Here is a 12,147-nt window from a genome sequence, read left to right as displayed (position 1 = left end):
TTTAAAGTGCACAGGCACCAGCTGATGAATACTCCGTTCAGCAGAGCCTGCACTTGCTGTTAACAGTGACAGGAGGTGTAGGTTGATGAGAGTAGTACGCTTCCATCTTCTAATGCCTGTGTACAGTGGTAACCTTTTCAGTGCAGGTCACAGCTGCTGGCTCACGCTGTCATCTGACAGCATGAGAACGGCAGTTCTCTGACCGGTGGTATTGATCTTACCATCGATCATAGCCTGTGTTTGCCACTTTATCATGCAGATGACAGCATGGCAAACAATGGATATTTGGAGGCCCCATTCATCTGAATGGGATCCAGGTTTGGGCTCGGGTACCATTCTGGTACTCGAACTGAAATATTTTTTTAGATGTTCTGTCAAACCTGCCAGACCCGAACATCCATATGTTCGCCCATCACTAATTGTGTTAAATAAAGTTAGACACAATACTTATACTTAGTACAAAATGCAACAAAGCGATAAATGTATTTGCAGACTGTATTTTTTAGCATTAGTAAGTATCAAGTTGATTCTGTTTATTGAATATACTGGACCCTTCGGAAGGAGCCAACCCTGGAGTTTGAAGCTCCCCAATCATTAAATCTCCTGTACTCCCCAGGACTCAAATAGTATTGTCGTCCTTTGTAGTTGGGCTCCTCATAGAAAACCCAGTGTCCATCAAGCACATTGCAAGAGTAAATGTCATTATAATGGAACTGCTCATACACATGGAAGCAATCTTCAGTGAACTCCATCATCTGTCCTCTAAAGTCTTCTTTTTCATATATCCTCATTCTAAATGGACCACGGTGCTTTAAGAAAAGAAATATATAAGCAATTATTCATAAGCAAACTCTTATTTGTGACTCATCTGTCAATTTCAAAAGCCATATCAAAGTATTGTATATGCTCATGTATAAGCAGACCCGAGTATAAGACGAGGCACCGAATTTTGCCACGAAAAACTGATGAAACTTAGTGACTCGAATATAAGCTGGGTTGGCATTGTAAACTCATCCCTATCCTGGTATGCATGATTCCTCGTCCCCTTCCTTGTATACATGGCTCCTTATTCCCATCATTCTCTTCATGGCTCCTTATTCCCATCCTTGTCTGCATGGCTCCTTATTCCCATCCTTGTCTGCATGGCTCTTTATTCCCATCCTTGTCGGCATGGCTCCTTATTCCCATCCTTATCTGCATGGCTCCTTATTCCTTTCCTTGCATGCATGGTTGCTCATCCCTATCCTTTTATGAGTGGCCCCATAAAAAAACAGAAAAAAGCAAAACATCCTACTTATCTACCCTGCATGCCTTCTCAGCATCTTGTCCTGGTGCCAGCAGTTCCTGCAGCCTGACGATCACATGTCCGCGCTCATCAAGGGAATGAATATTCACCTCACTCCATGCCTATGGGAGTGGAGAGAGGTGAATATTCATTACCTTAATGAGCAGGCACCCGTGATAGCCTGGCCACTACTGGAAGCCGGCGGCTTTGGCTGTAACTGTGTGCGCTCTAAGAGAAATTAATATTCATTGCCAGTGCAGTGAATATTCATTTCTCTTTAGCAGCGGGCACAGTTACAGCCTCAGCCGCCGACTCCTGTCTCCTGTGACTCTCTGCTCCACCGCTTCCCCTCCCCCGCTGTCTTCTGACACAATGACTGGTGTATAAGCCAAGGGGGGGGTTTCACCACAAAAAAAGTGCTTATAAATGAGTATATACGTTAAGCACAGTCCTTGAAAGGAACTTTGTGATAAAAGGGGCAAAAGCTTTAGAATAAAAATGCACAGGATGCTTTTTGTAGAAAATATTATTTATGCTCAAATGACAGAGAGATGCTCAGAGTGTCATGGATAGGCCTGTGCAGTCCAGAGGACCTGTCATCCCACAGCTTTGTCTGCTATCTTCTCCCACTGCTGCATTGATTGATAGCACTGAGATAGCCAGCAAAACTATGGAAAGAAATTTCTAGACTATGTGTTCCCACTCATGATACATAGAGCACCTTTTTGGAACTGAATTTAAAGAATGATTTCACCAAACAAGTCCAGAATATTTTCTACAAACTTTGGCTCCTACAAGGACCTGTGCTTATTTTGATGCAGATTTAAAAAATGAAAGACTAACTTTAAGGCCCATAAAACTATTTATATATGGTAGTTCATTAATTCCTTTCTTTGAACCAACGGTTGAGAAACAAGGTTTATTATTAGTGGTGGGCAAACCCATGGATGTTCGGGTGTGGCAGGTTGTTCCAATCATTTATGAAAAGTTTGATTCGGTTACCAGATCAGTACCTGAACTTAAACCTGAACCTGGATCCCACTCATCTGAATTAGGGTCCTGAACATCCATTGTTTGCCACACTGTCATCTGCGTGACAGCGTGGCAAACACAGACTCTGATCGATGGTAAGATGACAGTGTGTGAGCTAGAAGCTGCGACAGGTGGTAAAAGGTTACCGCTGGTCACAGGCGATGGCTGATGAGAGTACTACTTTCATCAGTGTACGACTGCTGTTGCTGTTAGCAGAAAGAGCAATAGAGGCTGTTGGGAGTATTCCTCAGCTGACATTAGTGCAATAAATAAATAATAAAAAAGATGTTGGGGTCTCTTCTATTTTTAATAACCAGTGCAGGCAAAACTGACCGCTGCAGGCTGCAGCCCCCAACTGTCAGCTTTATATTGGCTGGTTATCAAGAATAGAGAAGTCCCACATGGTTTCTTTTAATTACTTAAATAAATATTTAAAAAAATGGCTTGGGGCTCTTTCCCATTTTTGAGAATCAGCCAAGTTAAGCAGATAGCTGGGGATCGTATTCTCAGGCTGGCAAGGGGCCTTGGATATTGGCCCTTCTCAGCCTGAAAATAGCAACCCACAGTCGCCCCACACAAATCACCTCTATTAGATGTGCCAATTCTGGCACTTGGCCGCCCTTCCCACTTCTGTTTTAGTGGCAAGTGGGTTATAAGTTTTCGGTTGATGTCAGCTGTTTTATGTTCACTGACATCAAGCCCAAGGGTAACTAGGGTTACTAATGGAGAGACATCTAAAAGACATCCCAATTACTAACCTCATAGTTAGATTGTAAAAAAAAACAGCCAGAATAAAGCCCTTTAATTGAAATAAAGACATTCACACTTTTGTTTTAAGTAAAAATAATAAAAAAATCAAATTTATACTTGGGCAGCTGTGGTCTGCTATTTTTAGGCTGGGGAGGGCCAATATCCATGGCTCTCTCACAGTCTAAGAATATCAGCTCCCAGCTGTCTTCTTCAGCTTGGCTGGTGGTCAAAAATGTGGGGACCCCACACCGTTTTTTTTTTTAACTATTTATGTAAATAATTAAAAAAAACAGTATTGGACCACTCTATTCTTGATAACAAGCCAATATAAAGCTGATTAAAGAAAAAAAAACATCCTGGACAATCCCATTCAGCAATGCCAGCAAAATAATGAAAATAAGTGAAAGATATAGATTTCATAAAGTGATCACTCATGGACTCTTTTAAATGGTAGTGGGCACAAAACTCCTACACACAGTGTATTTGTTATACCGTAGAATACCATTCACAATGCCCTACAAAGTGGTAGTCATATCTACACTGCTCATTTGGATTTGTGCATAAACAATGTTTTTTATACAAATCTATCCTGTGGACTGAAATCAAAATAATGGCCCCAGAAAAAGGCTTGACACATGTCCGCAAAAGTGCCACCCTGCCTCTCTTCAATAAAAGGAATAGCCACATGCTCTCGAATGTAGTGGAAAATGTAACCTGGTCATTAACACTTTACCTGGTGACTGCCTTAATGTGGCAATAACATAAGAATATTTACTTATGCTACTTCAGATACTAACTTGAGGAGTCAGATGACAGGACCTTATGGAATCATTGAATCCCATCCATTTTTGGAAATCAGGGTAGTCTCCTCTTCTTAGATAATATTGGCTCCCCCTGTAGTTAGGGTGTTCATACAATATCCAGTTTCCACTATCTACTCGAATAGAGTTGCAGCGGTTGAAAAAAGAAGTCATATCAGGGCAATCAGAGCTGCACTCATAAGAGCGGCCCTGGAAGTTCTTGTCCTCATAGAAGATGATCTGTTGATGACAATGTTTAGGAGTTAATTGCATTTTGTTTTGTGTTAGAGTCAAAAGCCAAATTGGTTGTATATTAATGACTTTTTATACTGAATCTCTCTGTGAGACTAACATTTTTTAATTTAAATGGTTTATTCAGCTTTAGTGTAGAAGTCTGAAGTTACTGTATGTGACTGTAGACTTGTGAATCCTCACAGTGTGAGCACAGCATGCTGTGAGGTTTCTCCAGTGTTGGCTACGAGAGTATTGGGTATGTGATCGCAAGTATGTGATTTGAAGTGCTCAGCTTCATTCAATGCAAATGTACTGAGCAAGGTCAAACACGTTTTGTCAGAATGTAGTCAGAAGTATGCAAGGTAACATGACCGTCTGCTCCTGGAACCAACACTAGAGAATCCTTATAGAATGCAGTGAATTCATAAGTATGTGGGTTGCCCACCCAGGGCTGTGGGGTACTCGGTACCGGGCCGGTATCAGCGGGATGTGTCACAGCAGCGGTGACCCGGACCGTGGCCCTGAGCGCCCAAGTGATAGGAAGATGTGAATGGTGGAATGTACTTAGATGAATAGTTTGTGACGCCACCTGTGGTGTTCGGCAAGGGAGGTGTTAAGCCGACGCTGCAGACAGATCCTCCGGGACAGATGGTGTGGTGCAGCAATGATGTTATAGCCCTCCACAGGCAGGGCTGTTGTCCCAGGGCAGTGTAGACATGGAGACATTTAGATGGTGTAGTGTTTGGCGCAGGGGATGTAGCAGTGCCAGACGGATGGACACAGGAAGGAATGGAGGACACCAGGGCATCTAGTTCCAAAGCTTTAATCACAGTCTGTAGTGCCCGCTTCTGTCCTGTGTCCTCCAGGTCAGGGACTCAGTCAACCTCCAGGCAAGATGGAATGCTCCCTTCCACACTCCACCAACTTATGTGCCTTTTCTGAACGTCTCCTCTATAGCACCTTTAAGTGTGAAGATCTCCTAGTACTGTCCTAGTACCCCGGCCTTGCGCTTAGAACTTCTAGGCAGGGTTCTTCCTCTAACCCATGTCCTCTATGATCCCTTTTACTCCTATGTTCCGTACTTGTCTTTTCCCTTCTATGGAAGCTCAGGCTTCAGTTCAATGTCCTTCTCCTTCTTTCTTTTCCTGTGTCAGCTGGCTCAGGTCACTGAGGCAGCTGCAGCACTCCTTCCTCCATCCCTCTTCCAGGGATCCTCACTCCTCTCCGAGTGGCTTCCTCTCCCAGACTCTCCATCTGACTGAACCTCTGAACTCAACTGAACTTCTATCCTGCAACCATCCTGCTCTTTTATATGTATTCTCAAACTCAACTCCACCCACCTCCCAGCACGTTTAGTGTTCCAAGCAGGGAACCACCAAAGGTGCTCTGCCTCTCTCTAAGCAAGGAGCCACAATGTGGTTTTGCTGAACTACTCTATTGTGTGGGGTGCGAGTGTTGGAGCGTGGTCAGGAGCCTCCAACTTACCTGGATGGTGGGGCACCACACCTTAGGAGAAGGTGCAGTACCTCTGTGGCGACAGAGCCTCAGGGGCGCCACATAACCCCCCCATTAAACACAGCACATCTGCGGGCTGCAAGGTAAACAAAGTTGACAACACAGGAACATACAAATTTTTGCAATGCTGAATAAACATTTCTTATACTAAACTTCCCAATGTGAGAGGCACTCATTCTTGAACGTTGCAAACAATTCTTAATTAACTATCTAAAATTTTAAGTCAAAAGTGCAATTTTCCATACAATACTTAATTCAAAGTGCTATTGTCTGTTACTCACTATCACTTCAGTATTTTTCATCAACACATTTCTTTTCTCTCTTTAGTGCACATTTTCTACTTTCTTTCAACTCTGAGTGACAACCGTGATGCCTGGTTCATCATATACATTTTCAATTCTTTATTCAAATCTCTCATCTCTGTATCAAAACATTCCTAACTCTATATAAAAGCCATTTCCTAGTTACCAATACTCTTATAAGACACATCATTATCAAATACTTCACATTAAAACTTTTCAATAATTCTTGTAAGTGCTGGACACCGCTCCCAGCCGGGATCTCTTGCAGTGTCCTTTGATTGGAGCTATGCTCCAAATGAGGTAGACGTAATCTTCGCAAAGTGTCTATGTAAAACCAAGAGAGGGCACCTAAAGAGGTACAACTATTTACAAACAAAAGTTTTTGGATCACTCCAAGTTCATGATCGCTTAGTTCAAATGTAAAGGCTGCCAACAAAACAGGGCAACAGTGGAAAAATAAAACTAAACCATGATGGTCAAAAAAAATAGAACAAAAGGCACAACAGTGCAAATAAACCCTCCTGGGTAACGAGAGTTAGTTGTAGTTGTTCCCTCCTGGGGTTCTGGAAGCTGCTGATTGGGAACTGCTACCAGATGAAAGGAACGCACGGGCAGTCCTCAGGTACTCTTCTTCCAGTGGGGTAAAACCTGTGGCTTTCTGTACCTTTCGCGCACCTTCGCACATGGGGGCAGTAGGTGGTCTCTGCATGCAGGTCTGGATGAGATCCTCTGGGACTCGCCTGATGTTTATGGCATACCAGCATCTCAGACCTTCATGTCTGGTGAAGGTCACATGGTCTCCCGGGCTCAGGTTCCTGGCAGGGTGTCCTTTCCTCAAGTGAGGTTCCATGTCTCTCCAGTGGAAAAACAGATCGGAGATTCGGCTAGGGTCATGGATAAAGCCGAACCCCCTCTCATGGTTCACGTTCAGGACGTGGCCCCAACCTGCCGCATCTTTGGGACCATAATGACTGGCACAGACCCGCTCCTTCCGGTCCAAATCTGGGCCTAGTACCGCTTGCCGGCACTGCTCCCTCTCCCGGTGTTCAGCTGACAGTTGCCGGATGTTAACTTGACAACTAGCCCAGTTCTCATCATCCTCCCGCTCCTCCCGGGACCAATCCAGGCTGGTTTGGTACTGCGGCGCCACCTTCAGGGGTTCCGGTGTTCCCCCCGGGGACTGGTATCCCGGTCCCAGACTAGATCTAGCACGACCTGGCCAGCCGCTGCGACCGTGGTGCACCCCGGGGCCTTCCCAGGTGTCGGGGCATCGGACGTACCTGGGGCCTCCTGGTGGCGTGGTCTCTGCTCCGGTGCCGGTGAAAGCGGGCCGGTGGCAGCGGGTGGTGGCTCCGGGTCCGCGGGGGCCTCTGGCGGGACCTGCTCGGCCGCGTCAGGTCCAGGTGGCAGCTTCTCTTCCCCCGCCTCAGCTCCCGGGGCCTCATATAACTCTTCCAGTGGCGGCAGCAAAGGGGCTTCGGATGCTGCCGGCGATGCGACGGCGGCGACAGGCTCCACTGAATCTGCCTAGGGAAGCTCTGGTGCAGTGGTGGTGGTCAACACAGATGTAGGCCCCTCCTGGGCGCGCTGCCAGTTCAGCCTCCACAAGGCCTCCTGCCTCAGCCGCAAACATTGGGTAAGCCGGGCGAGTTCGTCCTCCAGCTGCTGACGGTTCATCTCCGCTACTGGGTTGGAGACTTCAGCCATGGTGCCGGAGAGATCCGCTTCCCCGCTCTCAGCAGGCCTCCTTCCTCTTCTTCCAAGATGGCGTTCTGGCGTTCTCCCTTCTCTCTCGGCCCCTTTCCCATCACTTGCTTCTGCCCGTCCTTCTTGGGGCGGCATCTTCTTCCAGCGCCTCCATACCAAGCCAGTATACGAACCCCTCGGGGGTGGGCCATGTCGCTGTCACATAGTAATTCAGGCAGGGGAGGCCCAAGACTGTTCGCGATCGTTTCCTATGACCTCCAATCTCGTCGCGCCCTTCTCGCCAACGGCCATTATTAACGTTCATTTCACAGTCTATTAATGTATGTCTTCTGCACATTCTCAAAAGTTTTAAGTCCAACAATCCTAGGCGCACAGAACCCGATGGCATCGGGTCTCGTCATCCTGTTCGTGACGCCAAGATGGGTCGCCCTCCCAGGGCTGTGGCGTACTCGGTACCGAGCCGGTATCAGCGGGATGTGTCACAGCAGCAGTGACCCGGACCGTGGCCCTGGGCGCCCAATTAATAGGAAGATGTGAATGGTGGAATGTACTTAGATGAATAGTTTGTGACGACAACTGTGGAGTTCGGCAAGGGAGGTGTTAAGCCGACGCTGCAGACAGATCCTCTGGGACAAATGGTGTGGTGCAGCAATGATGTTATAGCCCTCCACAGGCAGGGCTGTTGTCCCAGGGCAGTGTAGATATGGAGACACTTAGATGGTGTAGTGTTTGGCACAGGGGATGTAGCAGTGCCAGGCGGACAGACACAGGAAGGAATGGAGGACACCAGGGCATCTAGTTCCAAAGCTTTACTCACAGTCTATAGGGCCCGCTTCTGTGCCGTGTCCTCCGGGTCAGGGACTCAGTCAACCTCCAGGCAAGATGGAATGCTCCCTTCCACACTACGCCAACTTATCCGTCTGACTGAACCTCTGAACTCAGCTGAACTTCTATCCTGGAACTGTCCCGCTCTTTTATATGTATTCTCAACTCCACCCACCTCCCAGCACGCTTAGTGTTCCAAGCAGGGAACCACCAAAGGTGCTCTGCCTCTCTCTAAGCATGGAGCCGCCATGTGGTTTTGCTGAACTACTCTATTGTGTGGGGTGCGAGTGTTGGAGCGTGGTCTGGAGCCTCCAACTTATCTGGATGGTGGGGCACCACACCTTAGGAGAAGGTGCAGTACCTCTGTGGCGACTGAGCCTCAGGGGCGCCACATATGCAGTCACATAAAGTCACTGCAGTCTTGTACCCTAAGGCCAAGTAACCCTTTAATGTCAATTCTCAAGTTAAAGGGGCAGACAGACTTGCAAACTCATTTGATTTAATATCTGTGGATTTAATGCAAGGCACTCCAGTAGTCTATACCAAGATGAGAAGTAATGACACTTGGTCACCTGACTGCTGAAGTCTATGATTGACTGTAGTAGTCAAGTGACAGGAATGATGCATCATTGGACATATCTCTGATCACTCCTATATTGGTGATAAATGGAGTTTTCTGGTTTACAAAACCCAGTTTCAAATATTCCATTAGGTAATTCAGAAAGAATTCTAGAATGAAGTCCCTGTTTAGGAACCTATAGAATAGCCAGAGAGGAGAGCAGTTCCCAAAAATGTATTTCTCTAAAATATGAAAAATGCAAAATATGGTGAATACCAAAGCCAGTACCAATACTGATCTCACCAAATAAAGTAATATGGTAAACAGCAAAGGTGAGAATTAGAACATAACTTTTAATAAGTTTAGGAAAAACACAAAATAAAAAATGTTGTCACCCTCAGCTAATACTAAAGACACATGTAATCCTTCTACTCTCTATACCCTTCTACATTGTGGTATTATCAATGTGTTAGATTTATATGTGAAACCTTGGTTATGGTGTTGTAATATATGGAGGATAATACATGTATGTACCCAGAACAATGTGCCTTTGAACACATAGATTTCACTCCAGTACTGTTTGAGTGGTTTTGTCTTGTATACCGAGGGATTGTGTCAGCCTCAGATCTTATTGGATATTTGATTGAGGCTGTGATACCCTCTATCTGGTTTTATTCAATGAGGGTGACAATATTTTTTGTTTTGTGATTTTACTAAACTTATTAAAAGTTACATTGTGATCCGACGATCAGACGGAATTTTTTTGGATTGCTGCTGGCAAATTCAAGGCAACCAGGCACATTGACACGGTGGGGCATTCTGTTTTTCCCTTTATTTTTTCTGTTGTTATTAAAAGTTATGTTTCTCTAAAATACCTAACATGTCAGAATGATCAAATGTGAATTGTGTAATTCTTTTCCCTACATGCCTAGGTTTCCCTAGGTGGTGCTGCAGTGCTTATCAAGTTATACAGTATGTAAATGTGGGTAAATACGATTAGTAGGATATCTTGTTATAAACATATTAAAAATGGTTTGTAAAGGTGAATTTTCAGGGTTGTGAGTGTTTTTTTTCTTTTTTTAATCTGGTGTTTTTACACATTTCCATGTTGTTATGATTATGGAGCATAAATGCAAAATGTAGACAAATATGTGCAATGATTAAATTAAAAACAGTGATTAAAAAATATTAATGGGTGACATGTAAAGGGTTGTCATTTAATAGAAAAATCCACACTAAATCAAGCAAAACATATACATAAAACATCATCTACATACCTTTCCCATTTCTGTGGATGGTTTAGTTTAAGTGCTTAATGATTCCTAACAAATGTCTAGTGCTCTTATATACACCTTCCACTGCTGATGTCTGCATACATTAAGTATTATGTCAACAGTTTTTGTGTTTAGTAAGGTAAACATATGTCCCTTTCATTTATTGTGCTTTACACTATTCTGTGATTACAAGAGACTATTGTGTTCATTTTGCTTACTAAAGGCCCCTTCACACATAGCAACTCACCAGCGATCCCGACAACGATATCAACATGTCAGGATCGCTGGTGAGTCACTACATGATCGCTGGTGAGCTGTCAAACAGATAGCTTCACCAGCGATCAGGACCAGTGACGCCGGGCGCGCGGCATCGCTGTGTACATTAGCTACCAGCGCGCTGATGCAGGGGCTGGTAACTAAGGTACACATCAGGTTTCTAAGGGATGTGCATCACTTAGAAACCCAATGTGTACCTTAGTTACCAGCTCCCTGCATCAGCGCGCTGGTAACTAATGTACACATCGGGTTTCTAAGCACAGCGCAGTGCTTAGAAACTCTGCGTTTACCTTAGTTACCAGCTCATCGCTGGTCTCCCGCCTGTCACATGCAGCGATGTGTGCTGGCCAGCGGGAGACCAGCAACCAAAAAAATGTCCAGGGCTTTCCTACAGCGATCAGCGATACCGGCAGGGGGGCCAGTCGCTGATCGCTGTCACGCACAGCGATCTCGCTGGTGAGATCGCTGTTACGTCACAAAACTTGTGACTCAGCAGCGATCTCGCTAGCGAGATCACTGTGTGATGGGGCCCTAAGAGTTCCATATTCAAAGATATACAAATAAAGAGAAGAAAACTGAATGTGTTCTGTGTGATATGAACTTCTCTGTTGGAGTTATCCATCTTTTATTTTATTTTGGTGAAAATGTATTTAACCCCTACCCACATTATCCTTTACATACATATCAAGTAGGGTTCTTGTCACGTTCTACCTGAAATAAGATGGCACACGTTGAGACAGAAGGGGAAGGAAGCTCTGCCGCTCAGGAAATATACCAGGGGGCACCACTGAAACTTGTTCTGTGCCACCCTAAGCTTCCTAGCGTCCCAACATGGGTTCTTTCCCCTTGTGTGGAGATCATGTTCCTATCCCTGTCTTATCCTAAGTACCACCTTGATTAGTGAGCAAGATACCAGGAATGCTATTCCTCCTCTAATGTAAAGACACAGAGGTGAAACAAACAGGGATAAAAGAAAACCACAATCATACAAAAACACTCTCAAATAATCGAGTGAGAAAGAGGAAAGGAAAGGGTGAGGCAAACACCGAGCGGTACTCGTCGAGCACCGAGCATTTCCGGGATTATTCGTCGGGAGCTCGAAGCTCTGCCCTGCAATTTTGGCTCTCTTTAGAGAGCCAATCTACATGCAGGTATTGTTTGCCATGCACTGTAATGCCGCAGCCATCTTTGTTGTGGTATTACAATGACTGGCTGGTCGCACATCGTCATCAGGTCTATAAGATACCTGCCACTGCCCTGCTCGTCACAGTCAAGTCCGGAATCAGACCGTGTAGGGAGAGCTGCTGCTGTGATATGGAAAGATTTGTGCTTTTATTAGTTAGTTGGGCTTTGTATACATTTTTTGCAAAAAACGTATCAACTAAATACCCTGTTTTTGTTATCTTTTACCAGCACTTGCTGCTTACTGTTACATATATTTTATAACAGAGTATTCATGCACATTTGTCATACTGCGTGTTTTTTCCGTGTCTCAGTCTTTGGGTAGTGTGAACATTGTCTTACTGACCTGTTCATTTTTGTGCATGTCCCATTTGTTTTTATTTATTAATTTCTTGCTCATGCAAGC

At 45.0% G+C, this 12,147-nt stretch overlaps 1 protein-coding gene across 1 annotated transcript; it reads right to left on the bottom strand.

Annotated features, from left to right (window-relative positions):
• Nucleotides 1-533: 533 nt before the first annotated feature.
• LOC141067788 (gamma-crystallin-3-like) lies at nucleotides 534-10,295 on the bottom strand. The gene is made up of 3 exons (XM_073558248.1): nucleotides 10,287-10,295; nucleotides 3,865-4,107; nucleotides 534-809 (listed from the first exon to the last, which is right to left on the bottom strand). The coding sequence occupies exons 1-3, from the start codon at nucleotides 10,293-10,295 to the stop codon at nucleotides 534-536; spliced, it is 528 nt and encodes a 175-aa protein (XP_073414349.1).
• Nucleotides 10,296-12,147: the final 1,852 nt, after the last annotated feature.

This window comes from Dendrobates tinctorius, unplaced genomic scaffold, assembly GCF_039654945.1.
Source record: "Dendrobates tinctorius isolate UK_male_01 unplaced genomic scaffold, ASM3965494v1 ptg000254l, whole genome shotgun sequence".
Lineage (NCBI taxonomy): Eukaryota > Metazoa > Chordata > Amphibia > Anura > Dendrobatidae > Dendrobates > Dendrobates tinctorius.
This window is presented reverse-complemented; position numbering and strand designations above follow the sequence as displayed.